Source organism: Saccopteryx bilineata, chromosome 5 (genome assembly GCF_036850765.1).
Source record: "Saccopteryx bilineata isolate mSacBil1 chromosome 5, mSacBil1_pri_phased_curated, whole genome shotgun sequence".
Taxonomy (NCBI): domain Eukaryota; kingdom Metazoa; phylum Chordata; class Mammalia; order Chiroptera; family Emballonuridae; genus Saccopteryx; species Saccopteryx bilineata.
Window position 1 is genome coordinate 12,603,323 of NC_089494.1, and position 24,824 is coordinate 12,628,146.

The 24,824-nt window shown below is 40.5% G+C and overlaps 1 protein-coding gene across 5 annotated transcripts in view; it reads left to right on the forward strand.

Annotated features, from left to right (window-relative positions):
- Positions 1-24,824, forward strand: part of DOCK10 (dedicator of cytokinesis 10) — a 197,727-nt gene that overhangs the window by 42,849 nt on the left and 130,054 nt on the right. For all 5 annotated transcript variants that reach the window (XM_066279139.1, XM_066279140.1, XM_066279142.1 and 2 more), the window contains exons 2-3: positions 6,952-7,071; positions 17,557-17,646. In XM_066279139.1, the coding sequence (XP_066135236.1) occupies positions 6,952-7,071; positions 17,557-17,646 (210 nt within the window). The remainder of the gene's footprint in view (positions 1-6,951; positions 7,072-17,556; positions 17,647-24,824) is intronic.

Below are 24,824 nucleotides of genomic sequence, written 5' to 3' on the forward strand. Positions count from 1 at the left end.
ATTAGTTAACAGCGGTGTTGTTTCTGTTTTGTTTTGGAGATCTCAAGATTGAAATTCTTTTTAGGGTCTCTCTAAGGACCCCGTGGATCTTGACTCTCAGCTATTTGCTTCTCTGTGCGCCAGGATGTGCAGAAGATGTTTAAAGGATTGACATGTTAGTGTCTACTGTATTAGTCCTAAAGTAAAACATCTGTCTCTATTGGTTTGTTTTGCTGAGTCATTAGCCAGATGAAACGTTTTGGAAGATGAAGAAAGCATTCAGATACAAGATTGGCCCTCTTATGAATATTCAGATTAGAATCAAGTTTCAGATATCTCAAAATGCCAAGGGTGGTTAAAGAAGTCCAAATTAGCATCACAGAATATACTGCTTGTTACAGAAAAAATATGAGACGTCTCAAAAGTAAGAAAATATCTCTTCATAGTATGTTTTGGAAAGATCAGATTCTCTGGAAAGAACTGGGAACAACTAGTTTAGATTGTCAAACTAGAATGACCTTACCGGTGAGTAACCAAGATTTAACTCCCTAATTACACTTAAAATTTAGGACACAGGTGTGTGGACCCCAGATATGAGGACTTTGTTGTGGAGATTGCTCTACATTCCTCATCACATCAACACATTTTCCCCATTAGTCCTTAATGATCCTGTTAACTCCCCAGTGCTGACCAGCTTGGCCTGCATATGCGTAGGTAAGAGCTACAGAAACAAATTCTAAACATCCACAATATGATAGCTCACTATATATTTATATTTGCAAAACCAATATGTAATATTAAACCAATCTTAAATTTAATCCTTTTTTTAAAATCTGGAAGTATAAATATGTAACAATATTTTCTAGGTTCTTTCTCAAGGAAAATAAAAAGATAGAATTTCAAAGTCACTCTCATTTGCTGATGGCCAGAATTAGGTAGATTGCCTTCCTTCTTCAGATGGCAGATGGAGCAGCCTGCCCTGACACATCCAGGGAACGAGGGGACAGTGCCTTTTTTTTTTTTAGTGCTTTTCCTTATGTTATTACCTCTCTTCACCCCCACAGAATCATTAGTTATTAAGGTTTGTTTGTATCTTTAAAGGAAATTTAGATAACTATTAAAGCATAGAACACAGTTCTTGGTACATAAAGAATTTATTGGAATAGCTCAATTGGCTGATTGATTTGACTTGGTTTCTGAATATGTTTTTGGATTAAACATGTGAGGTAATGTCAGTCATTTTTAAATAAAGACAAATCTTTGTTTGTCTGGCATTTGGTGGTACACTTAACACCCTCACACACTCCATCTCCTTGATCCTCATAATAGCACTAGTATTAGCAGGAAGTTGCCCTTTGACTCAGTTGAGTCAACCTCACTAAATCCTGATTGAAATGACTGGTCCAAATTATGCAGCTGGTAGGTAAAATACCTTGTACTTCCAAATACAGATTCTGATTTGTAATCCTTCAAGACAATGACCAGTGCACAGAAGTGCTCAAATTATTTACCAGATTTTTACGGTACCCCACAGAGCTCAAAATAATTTAGTAAATACACTGCTAGTTGTTCTTCCCTTTTTAGCTTCTAGTACTTCATACATAATCGGTAATTATTTTCCTCAGTCTCTTTTCCCAAGAGTTTTATGTATCTTCTTTAATTGAAGTTATTAGTGGTTGAACTTCCATAGGAAGTCCCCACTGTATAATTTTCCTGTTCCCTCTCTGGTGGATTTTCAAAGGGTAGACAATCTAATATCAAATGACTCCCCAGTGTTTCTATGGAAGTACAATAATTCAAAAGACCAAGTTCAATTTTTCCCCACAGTGAAAGCAATCCATGTTCATTATAGGACATTTATTTAGAAAACGGGAAAACTCAAATTAACAAAATCCTACATGTCATAGTCTCTTCCAAATATAATGACTAAAAATATTTGGATTTATGTCTCTCATCTTTTTTCTTTAAAATATTAAGCCTTGTGCAGTTATTCTGGTCTGTCGTGTTTATTTCCACTTTTACTTAATGATAATACGTAAGCGATTTTGCTTGTTATTATAGACTTTAAAAACTCAGTTTCAATGGCCATGGATTATTTCTTAGAATGGATGCGCCATAATTTTCTCATCATTCCTTATCCTTGAAAATTTATTGTTTCCCATTTTTAGCTGACCATGTCCTTCAGGTCTGACCACCCCTTACAGATCTAACTACTCTGGATTCAGAGCCTAATGTTACAATATGTGTGATTCTAGTGTCAAGATGAACTTGACCTTCTTTTCTTCTGAGGTAGAGCCCTTTTATTGTCTTTTTCTTTGTAGCGATGCCTGCCATCTTCATCACAGACCCCAACTTCTTCATGTCTTCCCACAAAAGTCACTCATATTCAAAATGTTGTGGGCCAACTAACTGCAATGAGGGATGGAAGAGTTACAAGGAAGAATCATCGCATGTATAGCACAATTAGTTACTGATTTAGTCCAACCCCTATCTTATTTCCAATGCCCTTTCCAAAGCCCCTGATGGCACTCAGCCTCTCTTCGCATCACACAATTGTTTGAAAAACATGCATTACACTTTTTGAAGCAGCAGCTCTGATGTCTTGAGATGTAGCATCTACCAACCTGCCTGCCTTTCTTATCTCTGTTGGATTAAAATGGATGTATTTACCACATCTTGTTGCAAAGACATTTTTGTATAGATCTTTGATTATATGTGCAGTTGTTTTGTTTTATTTTGTCTTCTTAGAGTCCCAGAAAAGGAATTCTGGGATGAAATGATATTAACTCAACAAATATTTATTGAGTGCCTACTACTTGCTCTTTGTACACATTAAACTTACAATACAAGTACTTGAAGTACGGGACTAGTGAAAATTTAAAACTTAGTTCTTATGTGATGAGCACTATGGATGTGGTCCAGTTCTGAAAGCGTAACAAATATTATGCCATACCATGCATTCCAGAGTGCATATTACATTCTCGGTTGCATCGGTCTAGGTTCATGATTTAGTCATTTAATTCTTCAGCGTTACATACTTCGAATGCTTCATTCTTCAGTGTCATTTGTTCACCCATTTGATTTTTAATTACAATTATGAAAATAATTTAGATCTTTGTATTGGAACACTACGTTCATGAAATTAGAATCCTTGGGTAAGGCATAGACAGTCTGCTTGCTCCAAAACAATTAAATGGCTCTCGGCAGCCCTGGCTCTTACCAAGAGGGCAGGTTGATCAACTCTAAGACTTAGACATTGTGTTGGCATTTCATGAAATCTGTGCTCTAAGCAGAAGGGAAGGGAGTATTTGTTTTTGTGACAGGATCCTATTCTTCTGCTGTGAAATTGGGTTGGAAGAGAGCTCTGGATGTAGGGAAAAGAAGCAAACAAATCCCTTACATAAGAAGAATGGAGCCTATTACCCCTATGGTGCAACACCAACCCTGCTGCATAATAGCAGGTACTAGTGGGTGCCTTTCCCAGGCCTGGAGTGATTTTAGAATAGCTAATGAAATTCATTACTCACTTGAGAGAAAGAGAGTGATAGGGAAAAGCGCTATAAAAATCCAACCCAATTCAGGGCAATCTTGGCACATGCTTCATCCCAGTTGGTGCATTGCCAAAAGAAAGAGACACATTAAATTCAGGAGAGACAAACCCAACCATTGTAAAGTTGTAAATCAATGTTGCTCAGTTCCCAGTTTCACTCCACATCTCGGCAAGCAGCAGTAGTGAGAAGGTAGCATTCCACCATCTTTGTGTACATCTGTCCCATTGACCAAAACACTGAACAGACGCCTCTCCTACTCTGGAGAGAACTGTGGGCTCCACAGCCTGTGTCCTCACCATCATAGATCATAACACATTCATGGCAAACACTGCCAAATCCCTGGCTCTTGTGCTATGAAATATATCATTGTCATTTTCTTTTCATTGTCGTTTTCGTTTTTAAACCTCATGTCCACAAAAATTACAAAGCACTGACTATATTGAAGGTTACACATTGCTTAACAAATTCCTTGGAAAGATAAAACTTAACTAATATATCCCCCCCCAGAGGTTATGACTTAATAAATTATATAAAACAAATCTGCTAAGTTTTTCAGACTTGGGTCAAAATAACTTCAGTGCAGTATTTTAAACAGGAAAGGCTTAAATAAGTGTCATTCATTGATTGGCTGGTATGTCATAGCCTGCAATGAGTAAATAAAAATCTATGTTCCAGCAGACACTTTCATCGGTTGTAAGTTATGCCTTTTATTGGACATATCAAAGTGAGTTTAGGATTTATGATTTAGTTTTTCTGTGGTTTTAGGGATAATCTGTGACTTGTGAGTCTGTTTTCTTCCTATTGTGGCATTAACTTTAGTGGAAGTAAAATGCCTTCTTTGAAGGTCTTCTTGTCTCCAACTTATTTGTTAATGCTGTGGTTTGTACAAACGGGGGATGAAGTTAAAAATGTAGTGCGAACAAGATGGTAGAAGGAGGCCTTTTAAAGCATCTTGCCTTTAAATCTATCGATTGCAACACACGCTGAGCCACACCCTCACGCGGAGGTGTGAAGAGAGAAGAGCGAAAGTGCCAGCAGCTATGCCACGTGCGCCTGGTATGAGACCAAAGGGCATCACACACTGAAAAAACCTGTGAGGAAAAGGGAGGTAACCAGTCAAATCTGTAGCTGAGACAAGAACTTCCTCATGATTTTGTGATACATTCTGTTACATTTACTGCCATTTAACATTACAAAAACTACATTAGGAGATAAAAAGAGTTTTCAGATTAAGCCATGTTTTCAGACTCGAAGACCTTTGGGGCAGTTGGTCAACCATGCGTGTGATTTTGCAGGGTAAGAGGTCATAGCAGAGGACAACTGAGGCCCATAGCTGAACAGGAAGGAAAGACCGCCACTCTAAGACATTCAAAGCCAACTAAAAATAAAATTAAGTAACTGTTTACGCCAAACCAAACATCTGGAGCTTACATGCCTCTTGAGCTATCATTCTGAGATCTTTGGAATTAACCTTTGCCTGGGGAATTTAATTAAGTTTAAATGAAATAATCATATCAGAAGACACAGGCTTTAAGAAAATTTTGTTTTTGATAACTTGGATCTTGCCATAGAGATTCTGGGTCTTCTCATTCAAAATGTTGAGGGTTTCAGAACTCTTTCACTCTGTACATAATGTTGGGCAGCTAAATTCTTTTTCTTCCAATATGGCATAGAGTTCTATATTTTTATTTGCTATATCTAGCACTCTCACTTGAAGGGCCCTTCCAGAGAAAATATTCACTCTACATTATCCTCATTTGTAAAAGGATTACTTTTTTTTTCTTCTTTATATTTTTCTGAAGTGAGAAGCAGGGAGGCAGAGAGACAGACTCCCGCATGCACCTGACCAGGATCAATCCACTAGGGGGTGATGCTCTGCCCATCTTCGCATTGCTCAGTTGCAACCAGAGCCCTTCTAGCACCTGAGGCAGAGGCCATGGAGCCATCCTCAGCACCTGGGCCAACTTTGCTCCAATGGAGCCTTTGCTGCAGGAAGGGAAGAGAGAGACAGAGAGGAATGAGAAGGGGAAGGGTCGAGAAGCAAACGAGTGCTTCTTCTGTATGCCCTGACTGGGAATTGAACCCAGGACATCCACAGGCTGGGCCGACACTCTACCCCTGAGCCAACTGGCCAGGATCAAAGGATTCCATTTTTTATGTTTTGCTTTCATGCAAGAAGTACATGGAAATCTCTGTTATCATCCCATTGTGCTGCATTTTGTTTTGTTTCTTTTTTAATATTTGGAAAATCATCAAAATAAACATTGACTGCTACTTTAAGGGGTCCATTAGAAATTATTAAAACATCAATAAAGATTTCTGGGGCTTTCCCAGCAGAGATCTTCCAAAGGAAGCTTTAGAAATGAAAGTTAAATCAGTGTGCTGCTCTGCAGACTAGGGAGGGGTGAGGTTGGTGGCAAACTGTGGATGTCATTGATGTGAAAAAGGAAAGAAATTTCTTTTTTCATTTACGAGATCACTTTAGCATACAAATTTCACGGTGACCACTCCAGTGGTCAGGAGCCTTCCAACAATCCAAATGACCATGCCTTCTCATTTAGGTTGGCATAAATGCTTCGTCGAAGGGCCAAGGGAACTCGGAGCGTGCCCTTGGTTTTCTGTTCTGCAATGCTTCCCTTCTTTTGAGCTCCTTCGTTTAGAGTGTATGCATCAACCCTGTAATGAAACAATCACACCTTCTCCCTCCAGCATGGATCTTGTTTGGTACTATGGGCATCTCCCGTGAGGGAAGTGTCTTTCTTTTTGGCTACAGGACTTGAATGCAGTGTGATTATCTAGCTATTTTTCAGACTCCTCTCCATTTTCACCACACTGTGTCCATAATAGTTATGTTGTTCAGTTCTGTTAGGGAGTCATCCAGCTTCTTTCCATCGCTGCAAAAAGGCTCGGAGCCAAGCAATTAATCCTGACACGGCCTCCAAGCTTCAGTGACAACTAAGACAGCTGTGATACTCGGATTGCTAGCAGGGAGCCAACATTTTAAAATAGACTTCAGTAGACCTCACAAGGAAGTATCTAATTCAGCAAAATTGATGCTCATCATAGTACCATAACAAGTAACAGAAGACCTTTCCTCCCATTGACAAAGGTGTAGTTTACCTAAAACTATAGTCTGTGGATGTGACAGGGCTGAGCTATGTGATGTGGATGAGCTTTTGGGGCTCAGTATGAACAGCTCGAATTACTGAGGAAGAGGTTAAGTATTCAGGGTCTTCTCATATTATTTCAGATCTGGAAATAATAGTTATCTGGCTTTGCCCTAAATGCCTGGAGTCTCTGGGAGTCTAGTGGAAGAGTTGCACAATGTCAAAACCTTGGTGATCCTAACAAAGGAGACCCAGTCAGACACTGGGAAGATGAGATGAGTCAGTGGTTAACACCATTCTTTCTTTTTCTACAGCAAGAAAAACCCAGGCTCCTTGAGCCTTTGGATTATGAAACTGTCATTGAAGAACTTGAAAAGACGTACCGGAATGACCCCCTTCGAGACCTCCTCTTCTTCCCCAGTGATGACTTTTCAGTAAGTGTGCGCTCTTTGCAAGCTACGTTCAGGAGAGCCCCACAAGGCGGCCGTCCCAAGAGTGTCTACTTCCCTTGTAGATCAGGGGCGTCTAGCCCTCTGGGGTCACCAATATATTAGTCACTGCAGTGGGAGTCCACATCTGGCAATTTCAAGTGCCCGGGTGCCTTGTAAATTTGGAAAATTGGAGCTCAGTGGCACCATGGCCACTTGGGATGGGAACAGCACAGGGCACTGCCCGGGTCCAGCTAGCACTGTGTCCTCCCAGTGTCTGGGTTTCTAACCATTGTTCTATCTGGACTCAATTCCTCCCCCAGGCCATTTCTAACTGAAAGCTCCCAATCAACTTTAACCAACCAGTGGCAAAGGTGGAACTCTTTTGGCACAAGAGATGCAAGTCTTAAAAACCACCCTTGATCTTGGGTGCCCTTTGAAAAGGAAACGATGAGGCTTGTGGGCAAAGAAAGGTGGGTGGGTACATCTTCACGGACAGACCTCTGATCTGAGGTCTGCCTTCTGACAATGCTCGCGGGCACCCAGGCCGCTCTCGGGTGGTAAAGGGAGTGAGAAGAAGGGGAACTTGTTTTGGAGAGAAGCCCAGTACATTTATGGATGCTGAGCCCCCAAGTGTCCCAACCATTCCGTTTGCGCTCATTTTAAACATTTAAACATTATTGCTAAATATCTAACTATGAAAACAGAGCTCAATGGGCAGATGGTCAGTTTTTCTGTCTTCTTCAAAAAAAGTTCCTCTCAGACATCACCAACATGAGCACTTTAAAGCAGATGAGAAGGTACTTCCAGGGTCAGCCTGTGAAATACCCACTGTCCACGGGCACGTCGGTGACATTTTGGGATCTCCGACCTCACCCTTCTAACAGCCTCAAACTTGCGTCCCCTCCCGCCTTTGGGGCAGATCTGGCTTCTTCCTACTAAAGGTTAATTGTTTTCACCTTCCTCCAGGGACTAATAAAAAAGAAGGAATTATAAAAGTTAACTGTCTGTTCCAAGTACAAAGAAAGATGGGAGGAAGGAGACAGATTGGTAAGGAGGAAAAAAAGAAACTCTTCCAATCTTTCTCAACAGATTCTTAAATGGCTCTCACTTGAGCGTCTGAAAGGCTTTCAGAGAAGCTTATCTTGTGCTGGGATCTCATTTCCGTGGTCAGCCAGGCTGCTGGGTCTTGAACTGCGAACACAGGAGTTGAACCACGTTTTATTTTTTTAATTCCACTTCCTCATTTTCTTTCAGATGGAAGGTAAAATTAACAAACAGGTTTTTTTCTGTCATTCAACAGCATACAAACAATAACAACAAAAACTCTAAAGTTGGAGCTTTTCTTCTGGCTCTGTTGTCCAGAAATAAGTCAGAAGCTACCTCGAGTTTCCCTAACTCAAGAAGAGGGTGTGTGGATGGGATGGAACATTTTCAATGAATTTGACTTTATTTTTTGGCATCTTTCCACACTGCTTTAAGTTAAAGATGGTCCGATTATGGTATGACATTTGTCATCCTCAGTGGTGTGAACAGAGCACATAATAACATTCTTATTTTCCCAATGTGAACATTCCAGTAAATATATATATACACTGAATTCTTTCATTCTGTGCTTCCTTAAAAACCTTCAGTGGCCACCCGCATGGCCATCAAAATGAAGGGCAAACACCTTGGCGTTGCCCGAGGGCTGGACTTCTCCATCAGCTGGTCCTTGTCTATTTCTCAGGGCCAGCCTCTTCCTCCCTCCCGCACCTAACCTTCAGCCTTATCAGACACCATCACCCTCATTCCTGACAGGTCACAGACTAGCACAATTCTGCATATGGCATTCTGTCACCCTTCGGACTAAGTCCTTCCCGTATTCACTCAACAACTGTGCAATACTGAAAGTTAGGCATGAACCTCAGAATGGGGAAACAGCAGCGATTAGACAGAAATCACCTTGTTTTAGAAACAGCTGTGATTAGACAGGAATGACTGTTTTAATGGAGTTTACCTTTGGTAGGAGGAATCAGGCACAAAAGAAAAAACAAGTAAAGAAATGAATGAACGTGGTAGCTTGGATAAAATGCAGATCTATGAAGAAAATGAGCCAGGGCCGTGCAATGGAGACCGGCCCGAAGAAGAACTGGTTTGGGCTGGATGGTCAAGCACAGCAGTTCTCACAGAGTGACGTTTGAGCTGAGTTTTGAATTCCTGAGGAGGACTGACTGCATTAAAACCTGGGAGGGAGGGAGGGAAGGACTGTTCCAGGTTGAAGGAGGCTGCTACAGAGGCCCTAGGGCGCTGAGACCGAAGAGTGTGGTGGGTGAACCGAGAGAGTGGTCAGCGAGGAGGTCAGGCAAGGACAGGACAGGCTTCGCACCTTATTGGAAATGCAAGTGGCATGTCACTAGAGTGTTTCAAGGAGAACAGTGTATGTGACGAGACCATATGACGGGGTCCAGAGGAACCTGGGAGACCGTAGCCGGGAGTTAGCATGGCTGCCAGTTAGCAGGTGCTCAGGAGACATCTTATGCAGAAAACGTCGTCTCAGACCAACAGCTCAACTTTCATTTGCATGAAGCATCTGCCAAACAAAAAGATGGTGTCAAATACTATTGCTGCATAAAGTTGCCAGTTTTTGGACAAAATTGCAATGGACAGTTCTTCCTCTCCCCCACTCTACAGAGTGAGGGATGGCAAACAGTCGCCTGCAGTGGCCTATTGCTTATTTTGCTACGTCCTGTGAGCTAAGGATGACTTCTATTCTTTTTTTTTTTAACACTACCCTGTTGTATTTTCTTCATAGAACTGGTTACATAGTTGAAGAAAGGAAAAGAAGCCTATTTTGGAATTCATAAAAATGATATGAAATTCAGATTTTGGTATCCATAAATAAGGTTGTACTTGAATACAATTATGCCCTTTTATTCACCTATCATCAATGGCTGCTTTCATAATACAACTGCGGAGTTCAGCAGAGGTGAAGTGCTTGCCGCAGAGAGAGAAGACCCTAAAACAACTTTACCTGACCCTTCGCAGAGAACGCTTGGGGAGCTCTGCCCGGCAGATCCCTGCTAAAATGAACCACGTTCGTGGTTTGTTTTGTTTTTAACTCTTCCTCTCTGTGGAATAAAGAGCCTTTCTTAAGAGCTCTCTGCCCCTGTCTGCTCCATCCACAGTCTATGTCACATGTCATGACGGGGTGTTGGTCACCAACAGCAAACCTTCTATTTACCAGGCTAGAGGATCGTGCCCCAGGTTCATCCTTGAGCAATGGTGAGGATTGGGGGGGGGGGGGTGGACAGTCCCCATTCACCCAATGGGATGTGGTAAGACGTGGCCGCTCCAGTCCTAAGGGGTCACAGAATGGGAGGAAGGACAGCAGCTCCAACTGCCCACCTTCTTCCGATGGCCCCGAGCCTGGTCATGCTCCACTGAGCAGAGAATTCAGCGCACTTCTGCTCCCACGTTTCCAAGCACCCACACTTAAAGGCAGACATGATTCATCACTTGGTTTGTTTAATCAATATTTATTCCGCACCCACAAGGTGATGAATATAGAACCGCACTTCCTAGACGAGTGAGACCGACAAGAGAAACAAAAACCCTGTGATTAAGAAGCGTGGGCCCTACTATGGATGAGAAACAAAGCTGAGTAAGAATGCGTACAGTGAAGAAATGTCCAGAAGCCCTGCATTGTCTCTCCCCATCCACACTGCTGGCTGACACCGTCACCATCATCGTCCTTGTTGGCTTGGATCCTCAAAAGTGGTCTTTAAAGGCTCTTCTGGCTTCCTCCCTGCCTCCCCTTTGATTCACTGAAAGAAAGCTTCTAGAAATGAAAATCAGATCCTGCCAGGCCTCTGGTTAAAACTTCCCAGCGGTTTCCCATGGCCTTGAGAGTCTCTAGTCAAGCCCCTTCCTGCCGCTGTCCCAGCCGTCTGGCTCCTGGTGACCTCCGAGCCCAGCGTCCCTTGCTCACAGCATGAATACCCAGCATTCTCTCTGTTCCCTGGCCTTGCCAAGCTCCTAAGGCTTTATCCTTCCTATATGCACGTTCCTGATTTTCATTCATGGCTCAGTTCAGATGCTACCTCTCCCAGGACACGTCCCTGACTTACAATCTGCATCTCCGCACTCCCACGTGGTACGGTGCTATCCCATCAGCCCCCTTGCTTTTCTTTGTAGCACTTACCACTGCCTAGAAAGATCTCAGTTTGCTTTTTCACACCTAGTCTTTTTCACTGATAGATTGTGTGTAGCCTTTAGTACAGGGGTCGGGAACCTACCGCTCTCGAGCCAGGTGTGGCTCTTTTGATGGCTGCATCTGGCTCGCAGACAAATCTTTAATAATAATAAAAAAAACATTAAAAATATAAAACATTCAAAAAACTGTATATAAAACATTCTCATGTATTACAATCCATTCATTTCCTACCTCTCATGTTCATGGTTGCCGGTGGCTGGAGCCACTCACAGGTTGTTATTGGATAATGCATAATGTACAACAGGTTGTTGTATGGCTCTCATGGAATTACATTTTAAAATATGTGGCGTTTATGGCTCTCTCAGCCAAAAAGTTTCCTGACTCCTGCTCTAGTAGGACAGGGATATCTTTTGTCTTGATCATTGCGAGACTCTGGCACAATGCAAGTGGAAACTGAATGTTTATTTCAGAAATATGTAGGTCATTATCTTAGGATATAATGTTAATCCTTTGAGTCCCTTAAGGAATCAAAAGGCCATTCTGAAATGAAATCTGAGAATAAAGAAAATGAAGTGTCCTTGCCTGATGATGAGGAACCTGATCATTAATAGACTTTCTTCCTTGACACCATTCAACATATCACCTTAAAAAGACAGGTCTAACATCATAACCACCTTCTTCAGAGGCTCAGTCCACTGAGCTAATTTCCTCCCTGGTACACACTTGATGGACTTACTCACTTGCATTTTGTGACTAGGCAAGGGAGACATCAGTTTACAACTGTATTGCAAGAGCTCAACCCAATGTCCGGCTCACAGCTATTCGATAAAGATTGCTAGACATTGAATTCAAATTCGTCTTCTTTTAGGTTAAGGGACCAGAGTAGATGCATCTTTGTTTATCTTGGCTCACCCAGAAGAAATGATTTCTCCTGGTGCATGGGGTCTGGAAGCAGGCACAAGGATCTTCTATACGACTTACAGTGACTCACTAGAAAAAGAGCAATTTAGATACATTTATCGACTCAGTGCAAAAAACATGTACTACTTCAATGACTACATTTGCTATTCCTGTTTTTCTCCTCTTTCATCTTGAAGCTGGTAACAATCGAAGCTTAAGACCAAAAAAGTAAAGAACTTAGTCACCAAATTGTGGCTTAGCCTCACAGGCAAGGAGAGTAAGGAGGGAAACAAAAGCTGAGGGACATTTTCAAGGACACACTGAATCACTGCGGAGCGATTCCATTTAAGGGGAGGTAGATGCCAAATAGCAGAACAAAAAGGGAGAAGGCCAGAAATCAGTTTCTTGCTGAGCAAAAGATGCAGAGAGCCTGAGGTAGAATCATTTCTGGGAGGTACAAACCTTAACTAAGAAAGCTCAGAGGACTGAAGGCTAGTAGTACTGCGCACTGTGGGAAAGTGTAACCACCTGGGTTTCAGGGACTGCCCACACCAGTAAACTGCTCTATTTCAGCTCAGCCTTACGGCGCACCCTCTGTCAGCTAACACGTGAGCATCACCAATATGAGCAAGGAGCAGTGCTTCCACTTCAAAGGCTATACTTTCAACACAGGGCAGTGCCACGCCTAAAACAGCCTGTTTAGAGAGTTATGTTCCATCTATTTAGAGAGCTATCTTCTCAAAACCCTGCTTCTTATCAACTCCCTAAATTCATATCCGAATTCACGTCTCTAAGTTCTTCGCTACATTCTGCAGTTTTCATTGGCTCGCTATTAATACTGAGTGAATTGTGATTTCTTAGCGCACCAATGGCTTGTACTTTTCATAGTATGTTTTTAGTTATAAAAAGAGACTGATCGTAGGGGATTTCCAAAAGACTCAGCCACGTGGGTCATTTGGTGAGAGGAAGCAGAAAGTTCTTTAAATTTTTTCAGTTGAAAGGCAGAAAGGTCATGAGGCTTTTTTTTATTTCTCGCTTGCTTCTCTTATTGAGATACAACTTAACATTTTATAGGAATCTCGACCTCTTTTTAATCCTTGGGTTCTGAACCTGAAAAGAGGGCTTTAAATGGCTCACAGTGCTCATGCAAGAACACTGTAATTGTGATTTAAAAGCTAAGTAATAGTTCTTGTCAAACCAGGTTATATCTAAGTTATAATATTCCTCTCATTTACAAGCTAATGAAGCTGAGATCTGAAAAAGGCTCTTGTTCAAAGATGGAACGTAACTGTGAGGGCGGAAATCAAACGTAAGCACCTTGACTTTTGCTATTAGAGTTTCTGTCTAAATAGCATGCTCCTGGCCAGCTGCTTCTTAGAAAAATAAGATGCACAAGTTGGGAGAAATCTTAATTCCCAGAATCCCACAGTGAGTGGTGCCATGATAGTTGGTGCAGCAGTGAAATGACTAAGAGTGCTAATTTTGATTCAGTAAGAGTATGTGGAAAGAGTATGGGTTCCACTGGACTAGGACTATATGTCCCAACAAAGACTTGTATAGTCGTAGCCATAAATGTATATGGCTACAAGTGGCTACAAGTCCATATGGCTACACATGCCTTATTCAAATAGCCCCAAGGTGGAAACAGCCCAAATGTTCAGTGACCAATAAATGGAAAGACAATTCCACTCAAAAATAAATGAAGTGCTGATACACAATATACAACACGGATGAGCGTTGCCAACATTATGCTCAGAGAAAGAAGCTGGTCACCAAAGCCACATATGGTATAATTTGATTTACATGAAGTGTCCAGAGTAGGCAAATCCTTAGAAACAGAAAGCAGATTAGTAATTGTCACGGGTTGGGGAGAAGGGAGAATGGATATGGGTTTCTTTTGGGCGTGACGAAATGTTCTAAAATTAAATAGTGATGGTGGTTGCATAACCCTATGAATATACTTAAACCACTGAATTCCACACTTCAGAGAATGAATTTTATGGCTTGTCAATTATATCTCAATAACACTCTTATTTTTTTTTAAAAAGCTTGCTCTAGACATTAAGATGAGATGATGCAGGTAACCAGAGGTGGGGTCCAAAGAAATCCTAAAAACATATATCTTCATTCACATACTTAATTCTTTGAAAGAATTAAATTAAGTATACCAAAGAAACAATAAAGAGCATGGCAGAACATTTCATTCATTGTTATATTTTATTCCCAAAGCAGACTTAACGTGGCTTGCTTACAGATAAAAGGAAAAAAAAAAAAAAGCACACATGGGCAATGACTGACTAAACTAATCACAAGCAGAGCTTTTGGTTCTAAAAGATTCTAAGTTAAGCTGTGGACTTTATATAGGATACAGACAGTAAATCATATAGTTCAGAGAAGAGGAAATGGATGTTGTATGAATTAGAGGTTTTCCAAAGGAGCTGGCACCGATCCTGCACCTGAGGCTGGGAAACAGAGGAGTTTCCGGAGAGGTGGAGGAACCCGGGCAGGGTCCGTGCAGGATGAAGCCCCACCTGGAAGAAGGGGTGTCAGCGATGATAGGAGAAGATGCCACGGTGGGTTGGCTGGTGTCGGAGGCCCGTCACTTGTCACAGGGCCATGTCTTCAGGCCTCACAGACAGCCCGTTTCCTCAGTGTGCCCCTCCTGGAGGAGTGAGCTCAGACCACCGCCTCGAGTCCTTGCCCAGGGGAGATCCTGGTGCATAAGTGTCTTTATACTGAAGCACTGGCTTCTATACATGCCTGTAATTTTTCCGTACGTAGAGTGTTTTGTCCTCACCTCCTTAGAGGAGGTGAGACATGTTTGGAAGACTGGAAAATGAATCACAAAGAGGAAGAAAAACGACTTGTTCCGTGGTTTAGCAGTCCAAGAGTAAAAGTCGAGCCAGGTCTCCACACCTTCCTACTCACACACTTAAATACTGGGATGGAGACGTCCCCCAAGCCCGGCGTGACTGGTGGAGGACAGCTGTCCAGCTATGGGCAACTGCTCACTGCCTGTGCATTCTCCATACAGGTCAACTTCCACAGAACAGGGAGGACCTTCCTTTTAGAGCCCAGTGAAGGTATTAAAGTGATATTCTCGTGTATTTAAAAAAAAAAGAACAAAATAAAATCACAATACTCTTCTGAATGTGGTTAAAAAAAATATATGTTTTTCAAGCAACTCAGATGGTACCGTTGCCTGCCTTACAAAACGGAAAGGCGCTGCCAGGTCCTAGTCTGAGAAAGTCAGGCGAAGACCACTTACACGTGTGCTTAGGGTGGAATGGATCGCGAAGCGTGAGTGAGTAGCCCCCAGCTTGAGGCTTGCTGACTTCTCCAGCTAGGACTGACTGATTACCACAAACACTGTCACTTGCGTCCTCTTTTCTGAACAGCTGGGATCTGCCATGCTGTCACAGGAAGTTTTGCTCAGCACCGGGGTAGGGAAAGAAGCCTATTTTTTTTAGACTTTGCCTGTGACCTTTGTTCAATTGAGAAGTGGCCCCAATGAGCTTGGAATGAAGTCTTCTGTGATCATTTCAGCTAGCAGAATGGTGGCTGTGACAAAGCCACCGAAATTCGACACTGAAGAAAAGAAGGAACCAGAGAGTGACAGGGCTGTAGTCTAAGAGATCTGATTATTATGGACCTGAAATTACCAACAGGCATGCATGCATTCTTTCATAAATAAAAATGATAGCTTTTTGTTTCCAAATGCCTAATTTCTGGACAACGGGCCCCTTATAAAACTCTATCATCATAGGAGGAGCTTGGTTGGGTCCCAAGGCAGTCTCAGAACCATTTCATGCTGTTGAGCTATATTAATTGTCAACCAGAGGGTTTCTAAAAGAGAACAGGAAGTCTGTTGTGGCCAAGGCAATTTGTAGTGGTTTGAAAGTATACAATTCTCAGAAAAGAATTTCTTTGTAACCTTCACAAATATGACTCTGTATACTTTTTATTTGATCAATTTATTTTTGCTCCCGAAGAGACACTGTAAAGAAATCAAAAATGAGCAGAACGATCACAGTTCTTACAGTTGAAACTCTTTGGAGGCTTTCTGCTTTTTCAAGCAAATTCTCCAGTACTGCCACAAAATGTAACTGAGATCAATATCCCAGTATGGAAGTGCATTTTACATGTATTGTTTTCCTTGTATCTTTTGTACTATGCAAGGTATTAATGTGCAGTAATTCGTGCTTGGTGTAAAGTAATGTTGTAGATTTATTTCGCAGTTCCCTTTGGGTGATTCAACCCCAGTTGTCATTTCATAACTAGAAGTCTTGAGGAAACACTCATAGCTGTTGTACATATGATTGTACACATGATCAGTTTTTATGACCCCAACCTGAATGAAGACTCAATTCCCTGGACCCCCCCCCTTTTCCCAGCTTCCCCGTAAATAAGGAGGGGGTTGAGACTTTTCATCTATTTTAATAATTAGTCTAAAAGAAATTGCCCCTTATCTAGAACAGTTCAAATGAACTTTAGTTTACGCTTCAGAAACCCTGATGATTCACTTGCAGATTTGGGGATGTACAAAGTAAAAGATCCCATCTGTTGGTAGCACATATGTGAACAGACCTGTCATTCTAGCATCCCTGTAATCAAAAGAAGCCCAGACTGAAGGATGCTGGTGGGGTGGCAATGGAAAGCTACTGTTTTCTCACACCCCATATTCCCCAGCTGGAGCTCAAGATATAGGAAGGACAGCCTGTGAATTCTAGTTCAGATGTTTGGTCTGAAGACATACTGTATACTTTCGGTTCATATGTAGTCATCTAATAGAAGGTTGTTTTGCATTGAAGTTGAAAATATTTTGTTCATTTCAACAACAAGAAGACACCACCAAAACCATGACTTGTTCTCTTCAAGGTACACATTGACCGAACACCTTTCCTTCCCTCCCATCCCTAACCGAGGCTTACATCCAGACACACTGAAACAGCGTCTAAAGGGGGCTAAATATACCCTGTTGATATTCAAGAGATTATTTATGGGAGGATTAAAATAATGCTGATTTTTGTCCATTTTCTTCTTTGTTGCAAATTTCTTTTAGCATTAACAACAGCAACAGAATATACCTATAGAAATAAGCCAGTCACAATACCCAGATGTCCAAATTTTCATTTTCAGCAAAGGAGGAAACAGCTTGAAATGATAAGCTTCGCTGACAAAACAGTAATTGTTAACAATGCTAGTTAAGTGGTATCAAAGGAAGGTTTGGGTTTCTCTCCTGGAGAATTAATTGGTAAGAGGCATGGAGGTTTCTCTGTCTACTTCTTATCCTTAAATGCTAAGATGGAAGACTCTTCCCTACTGTGCTTCTGGTACAGTGCTCTGCAGAGTGCTTTTATGTGGGAGTGTTCATTTCTTTCTGTTGTTCCTCTCAGATCGCCACAGTTTCTTGGGATATCCGAACGTTGTACTCAACGGTCCCTGAAGACGCCGAGGACAAGGCAGAAAGTCTACTGGTGAAAGAGGTAAATGCGATGCTTTCGATCCTTTATTTTGATAGAGCTTTGCTTTCCCCTAGGGAGTTCTTCATAGAATTCTATTATTACTGTCTTCCTCGCCTTTTCAGTAGAGGATTTTAAATGCTGCAATTAATTGATGTCTTTCAGCCAGCGCATCTGGAGAAGTGTTCCATTGTTCTGTTAATCAGTTTTCATTATAGGTGACTATTCAAGTTTTGGATTTTTTATTTGTTTGTTTTTTACTTAACATAAGACACCCACACTGAGAAATATTTGAGTATTTTTAATAGACAGATTTAATTTTATTTTACTTATTTGGACTGAGTTGTAGGCAGGGCCATACCGTCAGACAATTTTGGATAATTGAGTTTCTATTTTAAGAGATATATTTCGTTCAAGTACTAGCTATGGGAATAGTTAATGGTGAAACCCTGTGGACAACTTTAAGGGACGGATAAAAATCTGCTGGTGTGTCACCTACGTGCATTTGATGGGTGTGGGAAATGCCTACAAAACTGCTGTTCTCCCAACCAGACCGCAGGCTGCATTGGGGCCGGATTGGGCTGGCACACAACAGCTTCAGCAGGTGTTTGCTGAATGAATGAATGAAGCCAGTCCTTCCTTCACAGAAAATGCAGCGATAAAATGTAGTCGAGCACAAGTCAAACTGCAAGTAGTAGAGTCCGAATACAGTCTTTAATCCTGAGAAAGAAGTGCATCCCAATTAGGATTTAATTAAGGCTACATACGATACCATAACCCTTTCTCAGCTCTTAAACACGTTTTTATGACTATAAACTAGCCTTATTTGTGTACCATATTAGTACCAGCCCAATTAATAGTATTTCATGTTGCACTATTCATTTTTACATATAATTATATGTATATAAATATCTTTATGTTGTAGTATTCAACATAAAGTTGAATACTACAGGTCATCTTTTGCCATAAATTGACCTTTTTCGTTTTTTTCCCAATTCCATGATTTCATATTTATATCCCAAACTTCACATTAAATCACAGCCTGTTTTAAGGAGGTAGAAAAGAAGAAAAAAGTACTGAGTTAGATACATCAGGATATCTAAGCCTACTGTTTTTATATTTACTAATATAAACAAAAAGTGTGACGTCGGTACCATAATGTTTTATTTACAGTTACCTTTGAGGAAGTTTTAATATCTTCTAGGGCATCGCTGTTTCTTTTTTAAAAAAAATTGAGTTGGCAAATTATTTTCTATTCAAGAGAATCAGAATCATTGATCCTAGGTCTAAAATAGTCCTGCAGTACATATGTGATAACTTAGGTAGGATTTGAAATGTACATGACATTGAATCCCTAACAGGAGCTATTTAACCAGGTCTTTCTGAATGGTCATCACCAAAATATTGCATGTTCTTCATAAACATCTTTCACTTTGTTGTTAAATACACTTCAGTGTATTTTATAGTTTTGCTGCAAATGTGAGTGGAATGTTAAAAACCCATTTCCGTTGCTTAGTGTTCACTGCTGCTATCTTTTGAAAGCTATTAAATTTCAATAATGTATCCCTAGCTTCCTAGTCTCTTAATAGTTCTTATTTGATTTTTAGGTGTGTAGACAGTCATATTATCTGCAAACAAGTAAAATTTCTTCTTTTCTAATAATTACATCATTTCTTTAATTTTTGTTTTATTTTATTATCTCATGTCTCTAAAATAATGTTGAGTAATAATCCTAGTATCAGGCATCCTGTCCTATTTTTGAGTTGGTGTTTTATGACATTTTGTGACATAAAAGAAATGCTTACGAGGGTCTTTCTTGGTCTTTACAGTACTTATAAAGACTGGCTCCTTATGTTTTAAAATACTTATGCAGTCTATTGACATAGGGCTTTTCTGCTTGAATGTATAAAGTGCTAGAATAAAATTAACAGGTCGCTGTTCTGTGATCCATGATTGTGTTCCTGGTGCAAACTTTTTTGTTCAGGTTGTCTTATTACCTTCACACTCAACTACATTAGAATTGCTAATATTTTATTTCAAATTTTTGTATTAATTCATGAGTGAAATTTGGCTGTAGTTTTCTTTTTTTTCCCTTCAGTATTCAAGAAATGCTAACTTTAAAAAATAAATTAAGGCAGTTTCCAAATTTTCTAATATTCTGGAATAAATAAATATCCAATGAATATCCAATGAAATGAAACATAGTAGAAACAGATCCAAGTGACTATGGTTTCTTAATAAATGGTTAATATGGCGCCTTTGGGGAAGGGTGAGCAGTTCAACAAATACAACTTGGCCATCCATTTTGGGTGAATATAAAGTTAGGGCTCTCTATCTGACATTGCATACAGAAATTAACTCCAGATGAATATTAAAAATCTGAATAATTAACTCCAGATATATATATATATATATATATATATAAACAAAGTTCTTAAAATGTAAAGTAAGATTTTTAAGTGGAAAGTTATAAAAAATGGACAGATTAAGCAAATAAAAATTTTAATTTTTATTTAAAATAAAATTATTTAAAAATTTTTTAATTTTTTATTTTAATTAAAATAAAAATTTTAATTTTTATATGGTAAATGGTACCATAAAGCCAAAATAAAATATTTAGCCACAGAAATTACCTGCATCTTATTATATCTTTTAATACACACACACACACACACGTAATATTTAAAACCCTACAAATTTATAAGAAAAAGATAAATAACCCAAGAAAATGTAAGCAAAAAACATAAACAAGCAGTTCAAGAAGAACAAATGCAGTTAGCCAAAACCCTGAGTTGAGGCCCTGGCCGGTTGGCTCAGCGGTAGAGCGTCGGCCTAGCGTGTGGAGGACCCGGGTTCGATTACCGGCCAGGGCACACAGGAGAAGCGCCCATTTGCTTCTCCACCCCTCCGCCGCGCTTTCCTCTCTGTCTCTCTCTTCCCCTCCCGCAGCCAAGGCTCCATTGGAGCAGAGATGGCCCGGGCGCTGGGCATGGCTCTGTGGCCTCTGCCTCAGGCGCTAGAGTGGCTCTGGTCGCAATATGGCGACGCCCAGGATGGGCAGAGCATCGCCCCCTGGGGGGCAGAGCACCGCCCCTGGTGGGCGTGCCGGGTGGATCCCGGTCGGGCGCATGCAGGAGTCTGTCTGACTGTCTCTCCCTGTTTCCAGCTTCAGAAAAATGAAAAAAAAAACAAAAAAAAACCCTGAGTGGGTTGCTCAGTTGGTTACAACATCGTCTTGGTTCAGTCCCTGGTCAATCACAAACAAGAAATGAGTGTATATGTGGGTGAAACAACAAATTGATGTTTCTCTCTCTCTCTCTCTCTCTCTTGTTCTCTCCTTCTTCCTCTCTCTCCAAAGTCAAAACTAAAAAGAATTTAAGAATTCACAGAGTGTTAAAAAATAAAAAGAAAGAAAAGAAACACAGTTGGCCAAGAGTCATATAAAGTTTCTAACCCTCTCTTATATCATGGAAATATAAACTAAAACAAAAGTGATGTATAATATCCAAAGGAAGAAAAATTTTAAGATGAATGTAATTTAGTGACGGTGGGAATATAAGGAAATAAACACTATCACACAGTATTGGAAATGCATGTCCATAACCTTATGATATGTAATTCAAGTGTTTCTTTTAAGTAGTACACATAAATATGCAACATGAATATTATAAAACAAACCCTAGGGCAAAAAAAATAAAATTATAAGCATGAGTATTGCTGTGCTGGACAATTTGTAATATCAATTTATATGGTTGGGGTTGAATCAATTTTGGCACATTTATATTTTATAATACTATATAATCAATAAAACTTACATATATTTAAATGTATTAGCTTGGATGCTCCTGATATGTTGCAAGAGAAAAAAGTAAGTTGCAGAATACATAGTATGATATTCATGAAGATATAAAATCTACATTTGTATATGTAAATATATTTACATAAGTCTAGAAAAACTATTTTATAAATACACCTCAAACTCATAACACTGGTTACCTCACAAGTTTGAGATTGCAGGGAAAGGGAGAGAGTGGTTTGCAACAAATGTATTCTGTATTGTTGTGATTTCACAAATGAATTTTTGTAATTAAAAAATATTTTGGAAAAAAATAGTTAAAATGTATTTTAAAATACTGCCAGAATTGGAAGCAACCAAGTATCTCCTAAACTTATCTCCAAAAGTTATTCCACCTTTATTCTTCAAGGCATTGCGTACATCAAATTATTTTATTATTACTATAGTTTGACAATAAAAATATATGAAGCAATCCAACTCCTGTACGTGTTCACTTTTTTCCTACCTGCAGGCTTGTCTGTCTGTCACGGAGACCATTGAGTTCATCTGAAATAATCCATTCTTAATCATTTGTCATATCACTACGGATTGATAAAGATCTCCATGATTGTAGGGACTTTTCACTCCATGGTTCTTTTACTCCTCTCTGGGTGCATAGGGTGTTTGTAGTTTCCAGGTTTTGGGGAGTCTCCTGTAGGCTGTGGAACACTGCTCTCACGTGGACTAGGGGTTCTCAGCTCACTGCTGTTGGTCTCTAATTGTTAAGCTTTGAGGCTCTGGCTTTGGTTACAGCCTGCTTCAGCTCTTGCCTCTTGATATCTACTAATTTTGTTGCCTCATATGCCTCCAAGGTAGAACAAATAAGCTCAAATCCTAAGTCTCAGGAGCAATTCAGAAACCCCACCTTCAATCTCTGGCCCCAGTTAAGGTCCCAGAGATAGGATGGCCCGAGGAGCAGATTAGTACAACATTGGAGACTTCGAAGGACAGCCTAGGGTTCTTAGAAGCCTTTGGTTTTGTTTGTGCTTCCAGGAGCTTCTGCACCACAACTTCAGATGGCCAGATTGATCCCATGATCTCTGTCATTCTCTGGGAATGTTAACATCAGCTGAGAACAGGCTGACCACTTTTGCCTTTGTATTGGCTGTGTATGCTGGGGAGAAATTTCCCACCTTCGCCTTTATTCCTACTTTAATTTCCTTTCACCAACTTGCATCCTGGGGCTATTCTCCCTTTTCTTACTTTCCACCTCAGCTCCTCACTTTTATTAAGAACTGGTCCAAGAAGAAGTCAAGCACCATGCCTTTTACCTTAGATCTCAGGGATCTGCCAAACTTGAATGATGTCCATCTCAGGACAGAGCTTTCAGCTACATGAATGAGTCTTTCCATCATCTTTTTCCCACCTGTATGGATCTAAAGTAGAAAAAAAAAAGAGAAAGAAGAGGAAGAATGGGGGAAGAATGTCTTTTATACCTTGCTAATATGTCTATATCACAAGCAGTGAGAACCCTGTGGAAACTCCCATGGGGGTGCTTGGTTTTAAGGGTGAGGATAGAGTAAAGCCTGTGCCTTCTAGGCTAGAAAGAAGGGAAATCCTAGTTACAAATATCACATGATGATCATGGAACATAAATGGTCAAGCCTAGAGAGAATAGATAAAATGAAAGCGGTCACCAGAGAACTGAGTTAAGACTGAGAAATGACTCCGGAGAATTATGCTGGCAGAAACACTTGACCCAATAGCTAATAGCAGCTAACCTTTATTGACTATTTCATTTGCGCCAGACATGCTCTGAAGCTCTTTTCTTGCAGTAATTACAAATATGTGTTTCATCCTTATCATCCTCACCACCTTGTAATGATGAAGCCACTGCCACGGAAAGATTAGGAAGTGCGTGGAGCATCATACAGCCAGGAATAGACAGGTCCAGCATCCTGACCCATGATGTTAGCCACCGATTGGTGATTTGCTGTAGCTGTCCTCTGGTAGGAGCACTTCTCTCAGCCTTCGCCCTAGCAACCCTGCTGTATTTATGTTCAGACCACTCTGATGCATATAGTTAGTAGACCTCACTTTGAGAAACTTAGGCTGGATATCTAAAACCAGATTAAGCCGGCACTAAATGACTTCATTGACAGTTGAAGGGTTTTTTAGAAACACATGGTTCTCTTACAACAGCTGCTGCCCTGCTCTAAGTAACCTTTTAGGTCCACTCTGTGCTAACTTGCTCTATGGCTCCCCATGGGATGGCAAGACAAATGCCATGGCTGCTAGGCAGCGAACAGGCAGAACTCGAGCTTATACACATTCGGTGAGATACTGATTTTGAATGATCTTTCCCTCTGCTCTCCTTTGAGAACCCTCAGCCTCTTGTGAAAGGCAGTGGGTATTCTTTTCTTCTTTAAATCTTGAACAACTTCATACTTTTAATGGGAGTTTAAATAAAATGAGTGTTCTTATCTCTTTTTTTATCTGTTATTAATTCTATTTCCTATTTATTAACTGTGATGTTAAATATTCCCCCGTGAGAGTATAGGCTTATTTCACATCCACCAAAGCACTTCTCCGTTATGTAAATTAACATTGAGCCATAGTGGCCAACACTGTATGTATGTGTATATATTTTTGAGCACTTTGTGACATAAGTATTGCTACCTCATTTTCTAGCCTAAAAAGTTGGTTCTGAATGACTGGCGAACTTGCCCAAGTTCACACAGAGCCAAAATGAAAGCTTTGACTCTGACCCCATGCTCCTTGCCTTTGCCCGCTGGGCAACCTCTGATTCTTTGAGAAATTCATTTAAACCCTGCGCTCAATAGACTGACTTGATGAGGATATTTCCATTGCTCACAAGGGACTATGCCTTTTACTTTGACAAACATGCAAGCTTTCTGCCTCCTTTTCTCCGTCTTTAAATAGAGATATTAATAATCCCAATTCTGTGTTTATAAAAATAAATATGGCAGTGACATGAAAACATTTGCAAAATAACAACTGGGGAGTAGCACTTTTATCTGATCCTCATAAGTGACTTAAAGTTCAACATCTACAACCATAAAAAGTATCAGACAGTTCTGTGATAAAGCAAGCCTCACCCCCTCCCTCCCACTGGAGGTTGGGAGAGCAGTGGGAGGGTCTATAAATAAGTTATTTTCTAAGCCAAAGTTCTTGAGCAAAGTTTTTATTTTCATATGCACAAAAAAGATAATATAAAGCCAGGAGCACAGAGCACGAATTAAAACTAAGCTCTCGGTTTCCTCTCCTAACAAAGAAGATGAGAGAGCAGGGAATTGAGAATGGTACAGTGGACCAGCCGGGAGCAAGGGCCCAAGGGGAGCAAGGGTCCAGGGACCACCCCAGCTGAATGGCTGCGAGAAACACTGACAGAGTACTAAGGTAACAA